The sequence below is a fragment of the Phocoena phocoena genome, chromosome 6 (genome assembly GCF_963924675.1).
Source record: "Phocoena phocoena chromosome 6, mPhoPho1.1, whole genome shotgun sequence".
Classification (NCBI taxonomy): domain Eukaryota; kingdom Metazoa; phylum Chordata; class Mammalia; order Artiodactyla; family Phocoenidae; genus Phocoena; species Phocoena phocoena.
In genome coordinates, this window is record NC_089224.1 from 47,199,266 (window position 1) to 47,218,962 (window position 19,697).

Consider the following 19,697-nt stretch of genomic DNA (forward strand, 5'->3'; position numbering starts at 1 on the left):
CTACAAACACTGAGAAATGCAAAACCAATTTTCAGCAGATAAAAACAGTTCAGAAATTGTAAATCTTCATCAGTAAACCCTAGGGCATTTTAGTGGCATTTTTACCTTCTGAGATGATTCAGTATGAATTACATTTCATTATCTATTGTCCCAAGAATAACTTCATTTCAGTTTTCACCAATTCGTAATTTGAAACAAACCTTGAATGTCTCCACATTGAATCTATTCCCCCAGTTCTGTGTCCAAAATCTAGTGAATCTTATTTAAATGAGAGGTGCTCCAAAACACTTCCTGCACCACTCCACACTGATACTTGGTGGAGCATCAATTTTCTGCAACTTTTCAAGGATCTCTGTAGATAAACTATTGTATGCAAGTCCATACTCATTGTCAAAAGCCTCTGAAAGATATTTTCAAAAATAACAGTTGGTATTTCTTAATAATAAATAATAAAATAAAAGCTATGCATTTAAAAATGGGAGTCAAATCTTTTTTTTTTTTTTTTGCGGTAACGCGGGCCTCTCACTGTTGTGGCCTCTCCCGTTGTGGAGCACAGGCTCCAGACGCGCAGGCGCAGCGGCCATGGCTCACGGGCCCAGCCGCAACGCGGCAAGTGGGATCTTCCCGGACCGGGGCACGAACCCGTGTTCCCTGCATCGGCAGGTGGACTCTCAACCACTGCGCCACCAGGGAAGCCCCAAATCATTTTTATATGCATATTTAAACTGCATATTTAAAGGCAAAAATCTTTTTAAAGGCAAATGGAGTATCTGCCCATACCAATTAGAATTTTAAAAGTTTCTTTAAGAAATAAGACTTAAACCCCCTTTAAGGAATCCCCAGTTGACGAACTTACCAATATCAATATTCTCTCTTCCAAGAGATACTAATGATAAGAAGAGGATTTCTCTGTATAAACTCCTATAAAACAAATATTTTTTAAAATTAATGGTCAAAGAGCATAAAAATACCCTATGAAGGTTTTTTAAAATGGTGATAGAACACAACACTGTAAATCAACTATACTTGAAAAAAAAAGATTTGGTTCTGTAGTTAACAGTAATGTATCCATCCATGTCAGTGTTCTGGTTTTGACATTACACTACACTTATGTCACCTTTGGGAGAAGCTGGGTAAAGGGTCAGTGGAACTCTTTGTACTATCTTTGCAATTTCCTGCAAACTTATGTTTCAAATTAAAAAGTTAAAAGTTAATGGGCATAAAGCTTCACATTCGAAATAACTAAAAATGGCTTATTTTAACTTGATTGTAATTATTTAGCAATATAATAGGTAACTTTTAATTCTACTTTCTAATTCAGATTTACAAAAGCAGACTTTTGCCACATGACAAAGATGAATTTCTAAGTAAGTTAGGGGTCTAAAACCCTTGGACACAAACAGTATGAAAGATGGTGTGGTCTCTACTACTTAACCCAACAGTAAAGGATAAATCACCTTTATTTGATTTGCGAACATAAAAATGTTACAAATGAAACCCTAAAAATGAGATTCGTGACTCATTTGTTAAAAAAAGGGGAAACTTATGAACTGATTTGAGTATTTACAGAAAAAAAAATTAGAGAGTAATGCTGATTCTGCTCCATGCAGCTTTCTTTAGAAGCTTCAGAAGCCACAGTATGTCATTTCTAATATTCCTTCCCTGTCCTTCAACTACAGATACTTGAAAGTGGCTGCTCTTTAGGCTGTGAAGGAGATAATCTCTACCTCAACTGTTGAGATTATAGAAGGATCTATCCATTTTCATTATGAATTCTTGTCCTATCATTTCTGAGACTATCTTCAAAGATGCCATGACTAGAAACTTGAAGAGCACCTGGAAACACTGTTTATGTTTGATAGAAGGTATTATGTCTCTCTTTCTGAAGCTTCCACCACAAAATTCATTTATGCTGAGACTGGGATGAGTACTGATCCAAGCGTGTTAGCAGACAATAAATAGTAAGAGGATCAGGACAGCTCCATACCGTTTGTTATTCATTGCTTCCATCATCTTCCTAAATTGTTTCTACTCCTAAACCCATATATATATATATATATTTTTTTTTTTACATCTCACAAGATACGTGACAGGACCTGAACGAGCAGTACATATGTATAACATCAATGTTAACACATTTATAGGTTTCCAGTGAATAGTAGTAATGTTTTCACAAAGACTCAGTACGTTTTAGACATAAATGAATTACCTCCTAAAATTTAATCTATTTCCCAGATATTTTTATTATGTTTGTGATCAAGTATAAATGCATTTGGGTAGCACTTTTTTTTTGTTTGTTTTTTGTTTTTTTTTTTGTTTTTGTTTTGGTACGCGGGCCTCTCACTACTGTGGTCTCTCGTTGCGGAGCACAGGCTCTGGACATGCAGGCTCAGCGGCCATGGCTCACGGGCCCAGCCGCTCCGCGGCATGTGGGATCCTCCCGTACCAGGGCACGAACCCGTGTCCCCTGCATCGGCAGGCGGACTCTCAACCACTGCGCCACCAGGGAAGCCCTGGGTAGCACTTTTTAAGACAATCAGATATTCTACAATGAGTATGTGTTTCTTTTACAACTAGAGAGAGTTTTAAAAATCATTTTTAAAATACCATGAAATTATTTCGAATGGTATCAAGTACCAAATACTGGATTATTACCTTTGTCTTTTCATGTCTCCCTTCATTTGTTGTGAAAGCAGGTTGATGGGTTTAAGAACATCATTATGTTGAATACTCTGCCTGATGGTTTCTACTAAAGCGCTTGTTGCTTGTTGTTCCTCTGACAGGAGAGACAATTTCTTTTCAGAATCTAATGATAAGAACACAGTAAAAGAATACATTTAGTCACTCTAATTATTAAAGAAGTTTTTTTTCAGATTTGTATCATTTTTTATTCAACACCACCTCCCCATCACAAGTAAAATTATGTAGTAATGTGACCAGCTAAAAAATATTTTTCTTGCTTTCTTCAGATAGGAGAGGCCTGTCCCTTTGCCCTTTTCCTGAACTTAGGGCTTCCTGCTTGAGGCTGCAATGTGATATCTTGTATGCCAGCAGCCATCCTGTGACCATGAATCTTTCCTGATGGAAAAGCAGACAAAGCATAAGGAGCCTGGGTCCCCGATGACAGAGGAGTTGCCTACCAGTCCTGGAGTATCTAATTCATAAATTCTTCATGTGAGAGAATAATCTTTAGCTGTTTAAAATTCTGTTGTTTTCTATTAAATACAGTAGCGTATAATCCTAATTGATACAAGGGTAATTCTAGAATTATTAAGAACAAGTATTTATACGGATTTCATATATTACAAAAGTGCTTCAGTGGTATACTTGAATCACAGTACCATTAAAAATCAACAATGTGAGCTTGGCCCAGAAAAAGGGAGAACTTTAATACTGTAGGTAATCCCAGCAGCCATACAATTTTATTACACCCACATTAGTTGAGATGGAACTATGTATCCAAAAGTTCCCCAGTCAGCCTCATTTTAAGTGTCTGTCATAAAGCAAGTTACTGTAATTTTCATACAATCCAGCCCCTTAATAAAGGCAACTAGGAATATTTCATTTGTGTTCAAACCATAGAAATAGCAAAGTTCTCTGCAATACAAGAGGAAATACTGGCTGCTATGGGTTTTGATCCTAGTTTTTCTACATGCTAAATAGATTTGATTTTCATGTTATGTTGTGATTTTAGAGCATAACTCAAATATAATATGCAACTTCACTATTGCTCCTTAATTCACAGAGTTGGGCAACCATCACCAATTTTAGAACATTTTTATCTCCTCCAAAAGAAATCCACCTATTAGCAGTCACTCTATCTTCCCAACCCCTCAGCCCTAGGTGACCACTAATCTAATTTTGTCTTTACAGTTTTGCCTATTCTGATTGTTTGATATAAATGGAATCATACTTTCTGTTCTCTTTTGTGGCTGCTTCTTCTATAATATTTTAAAATTCATTCATTTTGTAGTATGTATCAGTATTCACTACTTTTTATTGCCAAATAATATTCCATTATACGGATATACCATACTTTATCCATTTATCAGTGAAAATGAACATTTAGGTTGTTTTCATTATTTGGATATTAAGAAAAATGCTGCTACGAACAGTGTACAAGTTTTTATGTGGATGTGTATCTTCATTTCTCTTGGGTGTATACCTAAGAGTGCAACTGCTGTGTCATATGGTAACTGTTTACCATTTTGAGGAACGGTGAAACTATTTACACCAAAGCAGCTGCACTATTTTTATTCCAATTAGCAGTGAACCAGGAAGAGATCCAACTTTATTTTTTCTGCATGTTGTTCCAGTTGTCCAGCACTACTTGTTGAAGACTATTCTTTACCCACTGAATGGTCCTTGGCACTCTTGTTGAAAGGCATTTAACTGTACATGTGAGGGTTTATTTCTGGAAACTCAACTTTACTCCATTGACCTATGTCTATCCTATGCCAGTTTTCTACTTTCTTGATTACTGTAGCTTTGTAGTAAGTTTTCAAATTCAGAAGTATGAGTCCTACAACTTTGTTCTTCTTTTCCAAGACTGTTCTGGCTATTCTAGGTGCCTTGAAAATCCATATGAATTTTAGGATAAGCTTGTCAATTTCTATAAAAAAGCCACCTGGAATTTTGATATAGATTGTACTGACTCTATAGATCGATTTGGGAGTACTGCCATCTTAACAATATTAACTTTTCTGGCCCATGAACATGGGATTTCTTTCCATTTACTTAGGTGGTCTTTACTTTCTTTCAACAATAATTTTAGTTTTCAGAGTATAATAAGTTTTGTACTTATTTTATCAAATTTATTCCTAAGAATTTTATTCTTTTTAATGCTATTATAAATGGAATTATTTTCTTAATTTTTGTATAGTAATTGTATAGTATAATTTTTATACTTTCAATTATTCATTGGAAGTATATAGAAATACAGTTCATTTCTATGTATTGATCTTATATCCTGCAACTCTGCTGAGCTTATTTAGTAAGTTCCATAAGTTGTGTGTGTGTGTGTGTGTGTGTGTGTGTGTGTATTCCTTAGGATTTTCTAATTTAGGATTTTCTATATGTAAGATGACATAATCTGCAAGTAGAGATAGTTTTACTTTTTCCTTTCCATCTTGGATGCCTTTTATTTTCCTGTCTAATTGTTCTAGCAAGAACCTCCAGTACGATGTTGAAAAGAAATAATGCAAACAGACATCTTTGTCTTATTCCTGTACTTGGGGGAAAGTATTCAGTCTTTTACCATTAAATGATATCAACTGTGGGTTTTCAGAGGCTCATAATTAGGTTGAGGAGGTTCCTTTCTATTCCTAGCTTGGCTTTTTTTTTTTTTTTTGGTTGCTTTGGGTCTTAGTTGCAGCACTCAGGATCTTCCCTGTGGCATGCAGGATCTTTCGTTGTAGAGCACGGGCTCCACTGCTGCAGTGCATGGGCTCTCTAGTGGCGCGTGGGCTGTAGAGCGCACCAGCTCAGTAGTTGTGGCGCGCAGACCTAGTTGCTCCGCAGCATGTGGGATCTTAGTTCCCCAACCAAGGATCGAACCCGTGTCCCCTGCATTGGAAGGCGGATTCTTAACCACTGGACCACCAGGGAAGTCCCTTGTTGAGTGTTTTTAACAAAGGGCAATAGATTTTGTCCAGTGCTTTTAGCTGTGCCTATTCAGACGATCATATGGATTTTGTCCTTTATTTTATTGATATATATATTAATTGATTTTCAAACCAACATGGCATGCCTGGCGTAAACAGCACTCGGTCATGGTGTACAATCGCTTTTCTAATTGCTGGATTTGGTTGGCTAGTATTTTGTTGAGGATCCTTATGTCTATATTCATAAGTGATACAGATTTTTAGTTTTGTTTTCTTATGATGTCTTTGGTTTTTGTATCAGGGTAATGCTGGCCTTCTCACCCAAATCTCCACTCTTTCCAAGAGTGCTTTCAGGCTTGAACTTCTCCACAGTCTGTCCCAAATAAAGTCATTTCCTTTGGGGAGAATTTCAGAGCTCTCTCTTCTTATGGCCTGTCTCTCAGCCACTGCACTGGAGCTGGGGCTGGGAACAGTGGCCCTTCTCTTGGAATGATTCCCCTGCTTTGTGAATGGGGTACTGGAGGGATGCAGTTGCCTCTGATGTTTTAGCTTGCCTCTCCTGGCATAAAACCTCTCCCTTATGAGCAAGACGGTGTGAGAACAATCAGAGACCCAGTATTCGAGGGTTGCTGAAGCTGGCAGTGCATGGGGGCTGAGTGGAGGAAGTGAGCCTCCCTGTCTCCTGGAACTGAATAGGGCTGGGAGGATGAGAACTGCTGGCAACCTGTCTTTCCCAGGGAGATGCTGTAGCCCTGGACTGGGGGCTGGTGGGGAGCAGCAAGTTGTAGCTCAAATGCCACAGAAACTCACCGTTTTTACTGAAATTTAATATATTTTCTTTTTTAAAAAATTTATTTTTGGCTGAGTCGGGTCTTTGTTGCTGCATGTGGGCTTTCTCTAGTTGCAGCGAGCAGGGGCTACTCTTTGTTGTGGTGGACGGGCTTCTCATTGCGGTGGCTTCTCTTGTAGAGCATGGGCTCTAGGCGTGCGGGCTTCAGTATTTGTGGCACACAGGCTCTAGAGCGTAGGCTCCGTAGTTGTGGCGAACAGGCTTAGTTGCTCTGTGGCATGTGGGATCTTCCCGGCAGGGATCGAACCCATGTCCCCTGCATTGGCAGGCGGATTCTCAACCACTGTGCCACCAGGGAAGACCAATATATTTTCTTGAATAAATATTTCTTCATTTGCTCGACAGCTGTAGACATTTTTTTAAATAACTTTCACCAATTATGGTTGTTTCACTGGGAAATGGGACTTCACAGCTCCCCATACTGCTTTTCCAAAAGTCATCACTCAATTCTATTAACGTTATTTATATACCAATTCTTTGTTTAAAGTAGCCAATCAAGTAAAGAAACAAGGCTATTCTTGAGAGTTCTAAATTTTATTCTCACCACAAATTATAGGACATTTAAAAACACTTATCTATTTCAAGATATGCAGGAAAACAACTAAAGAAATGGCAGTTATAATTCTATTATTTTCCAGCATAAATTTCAAAGTTACTCTGCTTCTGCTTAAAAAGCATTCAAATATCAGAACTGGGAAAACAACAACAAAAAGACAAAAATAGCTTATAATATATTTAGCCATAATTTTGTGATTGGCATATTTCAAGGGAAAATGTCAGATTCTTTTATTCTAGCTTAAGTAAAAAAACTGCTAAGTAGTGAAAGATTGTAGTAAAAATACAAAATAAAGAGTGGGGGCTTCCCTGGTGGCGCAGTGGTTACGAATCCGCCTGCCAATGCAGGGGACACGGGTTTGAGCCCTGGCCCAGGAAGATCCTATATGCTGCAGAGCAACTAAGCCCGTGTGCCACAACTACTGAGCCTGCGCTCCAGAGCCCATGAGCCACAACTACTGAGCCTGCATGCTGCAACTACTGAAGCCCACACGCGTAGAGCCTGTGCTCTGCAACAAGAGAAGCCACTGCAATGAGAAGCCCGCGCACCACAACGAAGAGTAGCCAATGCAGCCAAAAAAAACAAAAAAACAAAAAAAAAACCAGAGTGAACGTTTCCCTTCTTCTTCTGAGAAGGTACTGTTAACAGCTTGGGACATACACGGTTTTAGACCTTTTTCTATTCATACATTAAAAACACAAATATTTTTGTTTTCATTTTTCTACAAAAAAGAGAAAAGATCACATACTGTTCTGCAACTTGCCTTTTTTTTCACTTAATATATAATGAAAATCCATCCTTTCGGGAACCTATATACAAATGACTCATTCTTTTTCTTGGTTGCCAACATCTCATAGTGTGGATTTATCACAATTCTCTTGTTAGGTATTTGCGTAAGTTTTTCATTATTATAAATAATCTTACAGTATGCATCACTGTACCAACAGCTTTGTACACTGTATACCTCTAGAACAGAGCATTTTAATGTTTCTTCCATGAACTGCCTATTGATACCATTTACTCACTTACCTACTGGGTTGTCTGTGGTTTCTTACAGACTCATAAGGCTTCTGAATACTGGATAACCCTTTAAACCCCTTATAAAAATACGTTCTAAATACAAAAACTAAAAGTAAGGCAAGAGGATTCCCTGGTGGCACAGTGGTTGGGAGTCTGCCTGCCAACACAGGGGACACGGGGTCGAGCCCTGGTTTGGGAGGATCCCACAGGCCGCAGAGTGACTGGGCCCATGCACCACAACTACTGAGCCTGCGCACCACAGCTGCTAAGGCCCGCGTGCCTGGAGCCTGTGCTCCACAACGGGGGAGGCCGTCATAGTGAGAGGCCCGTGTGCCACGGTGAGGAGTGGCCGCCGCTTGCCATAACTAGGGAGAAGCCCGTGTGCAGCGGTGAAGACTCAATGCAGCCAAAAATAAATAAATAAATAAAATTTATAAAAAATAAAAATAAAGCCAGAATCTTTGAGACTAGTACCCATATAATTGAAATTATGATCTATACCAACACATCCACTATAGAGAATTTACTCTCCAAGTACCTAACCAAATTAGTATTTGACAGATAAACTACAAGAATCACAAAAAAACCCCTGATAAATGGGTGAGTACAACAGCAAAAAAAATTTGAACTAAAATGGAAAAAATCTTGAGGAGATACTAAAAATGAATGAAAGATTTAAAAATAAGGCAAAATTATTTCTGTCATCTCCTTAATTCTATTTTTTCCCCCCAGTAGTCCATTTTTCTTTATTGCTACAGTATTCTACTGTGTGGATGGACTGTACCATAATTTGCTTATGCATTCACCTGTGGATGGATATTTGGGTTGTTTCCAGTTTTATGTCTTTAATTCTATTTTACTTACTAAAATTCCTCCATGAGACATACAGAGGTTCTCCTGGTTCCTGATGAAGGTTGATATTATCCCATAACAGCTGAATATACACGAGTTTGCTATCCTGGGACAGAGATGACAGGGGAAGCTAAAAAAGATCAGTAGAAAGTATTAGTACCCCAAGCATAATAATAATTACCAGTGGCCCTAGCAAAGCTTGATTGTATAAAACAGATGAGTTCTTTCAAAATTCTGGACCTAAAATTCCAAGAAGATTTTAAAAATTTTATTTATATCTGATTACAAATGTTCTTATTATTTTCTGAGGTGCATGTTCCTCATTCTGACTTTCAAGGACTGAATGACAACTTGGTAACTGGCACAGCAGCCACAAGGAAGATTAACCTCCATCAAAACAAATTTTAAGGTAAGAGAAAGTGCAATGGTTTCTACTATCTTGTTGTACTGACTACTACTTAAAATAAATGAGTCAAAATAGAATTTATACTACTCTAAAAGTTTGTTGTGCCCCTGATGTATGTTTGGGGTTGGGGGTATCTCTCAATATTCAGTATCATAAAATGAAGGAGTTCTAGGAGCTCACTGTCTCCCGGGGAGTCAGGGATGCCAGCTCAAGCAAAGCAGGAGTTTCAGAGTCAGAGAGCCAGACTGTGGTCTTGGCCCCCCTCCACTTACGAGGTATGTGACCTAGCAAAAATAACTTCCATAATTTTTAGTTGTATCATCTGAAAAATGTGGCTAATATGAGTCCTTTAAAATAAAGTTGTGAGAATTTCTGCTGGGAATATTATATTTCAGAGTAAAAACTACCTTTTCTAGCTAGCCTTGCAACTAGAAACGACCATGTAACTAAGTTTAGGACAAACAGACACATATGAAAAGATTATGTGCAGCTCTAGAAACTGTCCCTAGAGAAAGAAGACATACTCTTCTCCATCCATTTTTCTTCTAACTGCTGGCTGGAATGTGGATGTGACAGCTTGTAAGTAGAGTCAGCTATCCTAGACCAGGTATAAAACTTGGAAATGGAGATCACACTGCTGAGCAAAAAGATAGAAGGCTCTCAAGTCTCTAACACTATACCATCCCTGGACCACCTATCTAAAATTTTAAGTGAGAGAGAAATAACCTATGACTTAAGCCACTATTGTGGTATACTTCCTGCTACCTGAAGTTAAGCCTCATCCTAACCAACACCAATGTAGTGTAAGTATTGAAGTTGGTTCCCTACCTGTACACCTCCGTTACAATGTTCAGATGTGAGGATAAGTCCTGGTAAGTTACTAGGAAGGTCCAAACGTCTGAAATACCAAACGAGGTTCCAGAAAATGATTGGATGTTGATTGATGAAAGAGGACGTGTGAATCACCTGATCGCCTTCATTTTCTAGCAAAGATTCAAGTTCTTTACGAAGCACTAGAGGACTCAAGTAGGGCACAGAAACAGGGGGAGGATTGGGTCTTTTTCCTAAAGGATCCTTAAAAACACAGAAATACAAAAAGAAGTGAATATGATCTATTTTATTATGTTTCAGAGTATGTCTCAATGAGATTATACTTCTCTGTCCTTTCAAAGTCAATTATTTCAGGGCCATTACTACATGTAGTAGAACACCCTAAAGAAAACATAAAAGAAGAACACCCTAAAGAAAACATAAAGATTAAGAAGTACTTAATCATAAATACCGTTAAGTTAAATGATTACAAACGAAAATTATTAATCAATATAATAGACCCTATTTTAAACATGAGATTTTCTCTATCACATTAACAGCAACGGCCTAGGTAGGTTTGACTTTTTCCTTTTCAATTTTTTATAAGAAATACTTGCATTTCTGATGTTTTACAATGATGATACCAAAAAATATGTGACTATCTTCCACTTAAAACTCTAAACAGATGATGCAATTTTTTGTGTTAATACTTTTTAAAAATAATGAATGAATGAATGAATTAATTAATTTTGGCTGTGTTGGGTCTTCGTTGCTGCACATGAACTTTCTCTAGTTCCGGCACGTGGGGGCTACTCTTCATTGTGGTGTGTGGGCTTCTCATTGCGGTGGCTTCTCTTGTTGTGGAGAATGGGCTCCAGGCACGCAGGCTTCAGTAGTTGTGGCACGTGGGCTCTAGAGCGCAGGCTCAGTAGTTGCGGCGCACGGGCTTAGTTGCTCCGTGACATGTGGGATCTTCTGGGACCAGGGATTGAACCCATGTCCCCTCCACTGGCAGGCAGATTCTTAATCACTGCGCCACCAGGGAAGTCCCTGTGTTAATCTTGACTCTTTTTAAAACTATATCTAACTTGTTTTTACATTTGATTGCAACAAAAACTAAAGAGCAACTTTATAAATCAAATGAAATAATGAATTAAAAAACCCCAACCTAGACTTTGTAAGTTGTGCATATCATAGTCAGAATAAAATGTTTATGACCAGTATTAATAAGTACCTATAGTGCCTAGATTGAGGTCTCCAAATACTGTTTTCCTGTAAAAAGAACCAGGTTTCTTAAAGAAATGGCTGATTCTAGGTCTGGAGAAGGAAATATATAACATGAGCAGGAAACATCGTGCAATATAAGAAAGCAAGGAAGCTTTAAAAAAAATTATAGAAAGGCTACCAGAGTTGTGTCAAAAGGATTAAGGCACCAACTTGTAGAGGCTTCTAGCTGACCAAAGAAGGAATAATATAAGCATCAATAAGGATAACAACAGCAATGGATATGAACATAAATGTTTAAACCAATGAGCTCATAATAATACCCTATCGCCCCAGATAATGGATCACCTTGGAGAATGCTAGGAACCCAACTTGTTACTTTGAAAATTGATAAATAAAAGGAAAAAAAAGTTAAATATTTATTTTGCCTTTCCATCATAAATTGCATCTTTGGAAAACCAGACAAAAGCCATGGGGTTAGTTTCTCTTTACAGATATATTTCATATAATAAAGAAGATGACAGAATTAGACTATCATCATTTTATAGCTCCAAATGGACAACTTGATCTAGGCATTGAGGCATTAACAGCTGCTAACATCACAAAGATAGTTCATGTCTCCTATTGGAGGGACATACCACTACTGATGAAGCACTCTTATAAAAATAAACAAATGAAAAAAAGAACAAAAAAACCCTGAATCTGATCAAGCTTCTAGCTGTAATTACAAATTTACAGGGTTGTAATCAACAAATAAATTGCAAGGGAATAAATTACAAGGGGAAAAAAAAGAGTCTACAGATTTAAAAAGACTAATAAAACCAGATTAACCAATTATGAAGCATGGACCTTATTTGATCCTGATTCCTCAAACTACAAAACACACAACTTGACATTTTTGAGACCACTAGAAATTTGAACAAACCTGCTGTATAGCACAGGGAACTCTACTTCACTTTGCTGTACAGTAGAAACTAACACAACATTGTAAAGCAACTATACTTCAATTAAAAAAAAAAATTGAACAAAGATTGAATAACTTGATATTATTTGTTATTTTTCGGGTCTGATAAGGACATTGTATTTCTAAGAGTCCTTATCTTTTAGAGATAAATACTGAAATATTTATAAATGGAATATATGATGTTTGAAATCTGCTTCAAATGGATCTACGGAAGAACTGAATAAGGATATACATGAAAGAAAAATGGTCATAAGCTGAAAATTACTGAAGCTGGATGATGTGTCAAAGGGACTCATTACACTCTTGTTTATTTGTGTACATATTTGAAATTCTAAAGTTCTTAGTCTGCTTATGAAAAATTCTTATCACTTTTCATGTGATTAAAATAAACCTACTACAGAAGAATTACATGCTGTTTTAATAAATACTTACATGAACACACAGTATAATTATAATGCTGTTACATACCACAATTTCCTGCAGACTGTTTGGAAGACTAACTGTTGAAATGCCATGAAACGGTCTCTGGGAAAAGTCCATATTTTGCAAGGGACCTCCAACACTGTGACTTCTAGTCAAAGATACATTTCGTTTTGATAAACTATTAGGCACAGATGAAATTTTCATAGTTTGGACATCTCCACTGGCTTTCATTATTTCATCACTTAAAAAAATGAAGAAGAAATGCTGTGGTTAGATTGTGTGAAACAATCTAAATCTGTAGAGCTTGACTATTTTCTACAATGAATTTTGAATGTGCTGAATATATCTGAGAAGACTCAGTACTGCCTTATAAGAATTAAATTTTCTTCAGGTATTTTTGTAAAACTGGTCAGAAAAACAGGATGGAGTGGATGATCTGATGAAGGGTAGGAAGAGGATATATGGTATATAACAGGTATTATGGTATTATTTTAAAAAGATTAAGTGCCCATTCAGTTGCCTTGTTCAAAAATTATTTCATCTTTATTAAACAAAATCACTTATACATCACCTTACATGTATAATGCATGTAAGTACGTAAGTAATGTAGATTCATTGCCAAGTATTTAACCTCTACCAGGCCATGATCCACCTAAGGACAGAGGTCAGATTTTATTTACTTTTTAATTTTTAGTGTTTAGCATAATGCTTAGCATACAATAGGCTCTCAAAAAATGTTTGACTCAATATTTAAGAGTAAAAGGTATACTTCACTGTAAAGAGAGTATGTGTCTGGAAACTGACAATGACTACACTGAAGGGGAAAATACTTTTTACTGTTGAAAAATTCATTTTTGTAAAAGACCACTGTAAAACATTAAACACAGTATTAAAAATGATTTATCATCAGATCCATTCATTAGATATTTAAACAATATATGGTAGTAAACATTTAAGGTTAAATTCTTAAAATGCCAGAGCTTATGCCTATGTAAGCCAGGTTGTATTTAAAGATGGAATTTTTACTAGGGTACCCAGTTTTTAATGAAGATTTCTCTGAACCCCATGGTACCTTGATTCAACTGCAGAGCTTGTTTCTTCAGTTATGGTCTGGTTATGTTTTGGGAAATCCATAAAATTGATCAGGTCAGGTTCTGCTGAACTGGATATGGGTTTGTGCTCCAAAGGTTCACTTGCCAGTGTAATGCTTCCACTTTGTAAACTGTCACCAGAGGTACTTGGTTTCAGGAAAAAGCTAAATGTGGATCAGTCCAAAAAAAAACAAAAAAGTCTTTAAAAATCCCAGAATCCTCTAAATTTCATCATATTTAGAATCACTTTATGGTAAAATAGTTATTAATGAGTTATACAAATCCATAGAAATACTGCCTATTTCAAACACACACACACACACACACACACACACACACACAAAACTCACACTCCTGCTCTCATTCTCTCTTCCTCTCTTGTCCCAAACTTTTCAAATGAAAAGGTCTAGAGCAGGTCATTATAGTTCAATATTAGATGCCTTCAGTTTTTGAGAGACTCTAAAGAAAGCTATGAAGGAAGATGGAAAGCAAAATATTTCCTTAATTTTCTTAGTTAAAAAAAAGGAACAGCATTTTAACATGTATTAACATATGACTGTTTATAATACCCTTTCCCCCTTATGAATCTCCATTTTTGTCTCTAGTCATTTCCTCTCCACTCTTTTCATTCAGAATTTTATTTTCATCTTTCTCTCTCTTTCTCCTTCTGGGTGGGGATGGGGTGAGGGTTTCACCTTACAAGGGACATTAAGAGAGCTTTCTAAAGTGAAAGTAATGTTCTGTATCTTGGTAAGGGTTTGTTTTGCACAAATCAAATTTACCTTAAATGAAAAAAACTGTGAATAAATACTGAACTCTAGTTAATTATATGAACGCTCAAGTCTTTGTGGGAAAAGTGATTTAAAGTCTTCATCTTCTTCTTATTCTTTTTTTTTTTTTTTGGCCGCACCGCAGGGCATGTGGGATTTTAGTTTCCCGGCCAGGGATTGAACCTGTACCCCCTGCAGTGGAAGCGTGGAGCTCTAATCACTGGACAGCCGGGAATTCCCCATCTACATCATATTTTAAATGAATAAAAATGTAAGATGGATTGGTGGATGGATGGAGGGATACATAAAGCAAGTAAAGTAAAACATTAATTGTAGAATGTAGGGGTATATATTTGGGTATTACTGTAAAAAAGATCTTTAAACTTGGCTGTCAGTTGGAAATCTTCCATAATGACATCCTAGGGGGGAAAATCAATAATGCTCCTTTATATTCAATTAGAATATAAAATAAGGTACTTACCACAAAAGCTTAAGAAACACAATTAACAAAAAAAGTACAAAACTTATGGAGAGGGCTTCCCTGGTGGCACAGTGGTTAAGAATCCGCCTGCCAATGCAGGGGACATGGATTTGAGCCCTGGTCTGGGAAGATCCCACATGCCGTGGAGCAACTAAGCCCATGCGCCACAACTACTGAGCCTGCACTCTAGAGCCCATGTGCCACAACTACTGAAGCCTGTGTGCCTAGAGCCCCTGCTCCACAACAAGAGAAGCCACTGCAATGAGAAGCCCATACACCGCAACGAAGAGTAGCCCCCGCTCGCCACAACTAGAGAAAGCCCGCGTGCAGCAACGACGACCCAATGCAGCCAAAAATAAATAAAACGAATAAATTTTTAAAAAAAATTTACAAAAAATACATATGGAGAATAATTTAAAACTCTATTAAAAGAATATCTAAAAAATGGAGATATATACCATGCTCATAGATAGCAGAATAATACTGAAGATGTCCATTTCCCCCAAATAAATCTATAAATCTAATTCAATCCCATGAAAACTTCAGCTGGATTTTTTTTCTTAAGGAACTCAAAGTTACTCTAAAATTTTATATGCAAAAATAAGTAACTATAAGAAAAAAATTTCCATGGGAGAACTTACCCTACCACCCAGACATCATAAATACAGAGTAATAAAAATAATACAGGGGCTTCCCTGGTGGCACAGTGGTTGAGAGTCCGCCTGCCGATGCAGGGGACACGGGTTCGTGCCCCGGTCCGGGAGGATCCCTACATGCCGCGGAGCGGCTGGGCCCGTGAGCCATGGCCGCTGAGCCTGCGCGTCCGGAGCCTGTTGCTCCGCAACGGGAGAGGCCACAACAGTGAGAGGCCCGCGTTACCGCAAAAAAAAAAAAAAAATACAGTACTGACAGAAAGAACAGAGAACCAGAATGAGGTATACATAGGAACTTGATATATGATAAAGGTGACGCTGTATATCAATGAAGGAAGGATGTAAAACTGGCTCATTATATGGAGAAAAATAAAGCTGGATCTCTACAATAATACACAAAGGTGGACTTTAGATAGATTTAAAACCTAAATATCACAAGTAAAATATAAAGCTAACAGAAGAACGTTCAGGAAAAAAATTTCATGTACTACAGGTGGGAAATAACTTTTAAAACAAGACTCCCAATGCACAAATCATAAGGTGGAAAATTAATGGATAACATCAGAATTAATAATTTCTCTTCGGAGAATTAATATAAAGAATATTCAAGACGGGAATTCCCTGCTGGCCCAGTGGTTAGGACTCTTGCACTCTCACTGCCGAGGGCCCAATCCCTGTTTGGGGAACTAAGATCCCACAAGCTGTGATGCATGGCCAAAAAGAAAATAAGAAAGACAAGAATGAACAAAGCTCCAAGTCAATAGAAGGAAAGAAATAATAAAGATCAGAGTGGGAATAAATGAAATAGAGACTAAAAAGACAAAAGATCAGTGAAAGTAAGAGCTGGTTCTTTGAAAAGATAAACAAAATTGACAAATCTTTAGCTAGACTCACTAAAAAAAAGAGAGAAGGCTCTGATAAATAAAATCAGCAACAAAAGAAAAAAAATAACAATGGGTGCTACAGGAATACAAAGGATTATAAGAATATGAAAACAGCTATATGCCAACAAATTGGACAACCTAGAAGAAATGGACAAATTCTTGGAGTCATACGACTTTCCAAGACTGAATCATGAAGAGAAAATCCAAATTGATCGATCACTAGTACAGAGACTGAAGCAGTAATCGAAAAGCTTCTAAAAAACAAGACCAGGACCAGACAGCTTTATAGGTAAATTCTACCAAATATTTATAGATTTAATACCTGTCCTTTTCAAACTATACCAAAAAATACAAGACGAGGGAACACTTCCTAACTCATTTTATGGGACCAACATCACCCAGATACCAAAACCAGATAAAGACCACACGAAGTAAGAAACTATAGGCCAATATCTCCAATGTACATAGATGCAAAAATCCTCAACAAAATACTAACAAACCAAATCCAACAATACATTAAAAGCATCATATACTGTGATGAAGTGGGATTTGTCCCTGGGATGCAAGGATGGTTCAACATCTGCAAATCAAGCAATGTGATACATACGTTAAATGAAGGATAAAAATGATATGATCATCTCAGTAGGTGCAGAAAAAGCAGATGACAAGATTCAACACCCATTTATGATAAAAACTCTCCACAAAGTGGGTACAGAAGGAACATACCTCAACATAATAAAGGTCATATATGACAAGCCCACAGCTAACATCATACTCAAAGGTGAAGCTGAAACATTGTATATAAGTCCCAGCCACAGAAATTAGCCAAGAGAAATAAAAGGCAACCAAATTGGAGAGGAAGAAGTAAAACTCACTGTTTGCTGATGACATGATTTTATATAGAGAAAAGCCTAAAGAATCTACCAAAAAACTATTAGGAGTAATAAATGAATATAGTGAAGTTGCACAGTACAAACCCAACAAAAACCTGTTGCATTTCTATATACTAACAATGAGCTAGGAGAAAGGGGAATTAAGAAAACAATCCCATTTACAATCACCACAAAAAGAATAAAATAAATGGAATAAATTTAAGCAAGGAGTTGAAAGACCTCTATACTGAAAACTATAAGACATTGTTGAAAGACACTGTAGACACAAATAAATGGAAAGATATTCTGTGCTCATGGATTGGAGGAATTAACATTGTTAAAATGTTTATATTTTTTAATTACCTAATTTTTAAAATATTACATAAAGCAATCTACAGATTCAGGGCAATACCTATCAAAATCCCAAGAACATTTTTCACATAAATGGAACAAAAAATTATTATATTTATTTGGAACCACAAAAGACCTTGAAGAGCCAAAGCAATCTTGAGAAAAAAGAACAACGCTAGAGATATCACACTCTCTGACTTCAAACTATATTACAAAGCCATAGTAATCAAAACAAGCTGGTTTGGCAGAAAAACAGATATAAAAATCAATGTAACAGGGACTTCCCTGGTGGCACAGTGGTTAAGAATCTGCCTGTCAATGCAGGGGACAAGGGTTTGAGCTCTGGTCTGGGAAGATCCCACATGCCACAGAACAACTAAGCCTGTGCGCCACAACTACTGAGCCTGTGCTCTAGACCCTGCAAGCCACAACTGCCATAACTATGGAGCCCCAGTGCTGCAACTACTGAAGCCCGCGCGGTTAGAACCTGTGCTCCACAACAAAAGAAGCCACTGCAATAAGAAGCCCTTGCACTGCATCAAAGAGTAGCCCCCGCTCACAGCAATTAGAGAAAGCCTGCGTGCAGCAATGAAGACCAAACACAGCCAAAAAAAAAAATCAATGGAACAGAACTGATAGCCCAGAAATGAACCCCGGCATACATGGACAATTAATTTACAACAAAGGAGCAAAGAACATTCAGTGGAGAAAGAATAGTGTCTTTAATAAATGGTGTTGGGAAAACTGGACAGCCACATGCAAAAATATGAAACTAGACCACTATCTCACACCACACACAAAAATCAACTCAAAATGGATTAAAGACTTCAAGACCACAAAAATCCTAAAAGAAAACATAAACAGTATAATCTTTAACATGAGTCTTAGCAATGTCTTTTTAAATATGTCTCCTCAGGCAAAGGCAACAAAGCAAAAATAAACAAATGGGACTGCATCAAACTAAAAAGCTTCTGCACAGCAAAGGAAACCATCAGCAAAACAAACCAACAACCTACTGAATGGGAGAAAATATTTGCAAATGATATATCTGATAAGGAGGTAATACTCAAATTATATAAAGACAATTCAATATCAAAAAAAACAAACAACCCAATTAAAAAATGGGCAGAGGAGCTGAACAGACATTTTTCCAAAGAAGACATCCAGATGGCTAACAGGCACATGAAAGATGCTGAACAAAAAACCACATTAACATCATCATCAAGAAATGCAAATCAAAACCAAAGTATGATATCACTTCATTTCTGTTAGAATGGGTGTTATCAAAAAGTCAAGAAATAACAAGTGTTGGTGAGGATGTGGAGAAAGGGGACCCTCATACACTGCTGGTGGGAAATGTAAACTGGTGCAGCTGCTATGGAAAACACTATGGAGATTCCTTGAAAAAATTAGGAATGAAACTACCACATGGTCCAGCCCAGTTCTGGGTATTTATCCTAAGAGTATGAAAACATTAATTCAAAAAGGTACATGCACGCCTATGTTCATTGCAGCATTATTTACAACAGCCAAGACATGGAAACAACCTAGATGCCCATCAACAGATGAATGGATAAAAAAGCTGTGGTATATATACACAATGGAATACTACTTAGCCATAAAAAAGATGAAAATTTGCCATTTGCAACAACATGGATGGACCTTGAGGGTATCATGCTAAGTGAAATACTTCAGATGAAGAAAGACAAATACCATGATTTCATTCATAGCTGGAATATAAAAAACAAAAACCCAAAATAAATGAACCCAACCAAAGAAAAACAAATATGAGAACAGAGTAGTACTTATCAGAGGGTGAAGGAGGGGTAGGGAGGACGGAATGGGTAAAGAGCATCAACTATATGGTGACAGATGGAAACTAAATTA

General features: G+C 37.1%; 1 protein-coding gene across 11 annotated transcripts in view; it reads right to left on the reverse strand.

The window, feature by feature from the left end:
• Nucleotides 1–263: 263 nt before the first annotated feature.
• DENND4C (DENN domain containing 4C) overlaps nt 264–19,697 on the reverse strand; it is a 93,885-nt gene continuing 74,451 nt past the window's right edge. For 9 of the 11 annotated variants that reach the window (XM_065879211.1, XM_065879212.1, XM_065879208.1 and 6 more), the window contains 7 exons: nt 13,781–13,963; nt 12,754–12,949; nt 10,116–10,361; nt 8,894–9,011; nt 2,656–2,806; nt 857–921; nt 264–400 (listed from right to left, as the gene is read on the reverse strand). In XM_065879211.1, the coding sequence (XP_065735283.1) occupies nt 264–400; nt 857–921; nt 2,656–2,806; nt 8,894–9,011; nt 10,116–10,361; nt 12,754–12,949; nt 13,781–13,963 (1,096 nt within the window). Of the gene's footprint in view, nt 401–856; nt 922–2,655; nt 2,807–8,893; nt 9,012–10,115; nt 10,362–12,753; nt 12,950–13,780; nt 13,964–19,697 lie in introns of those variants that run through there. The other 2 variants (XM_065879207.1, XM_065879210.1) reach the window with 2 other exon arrangements.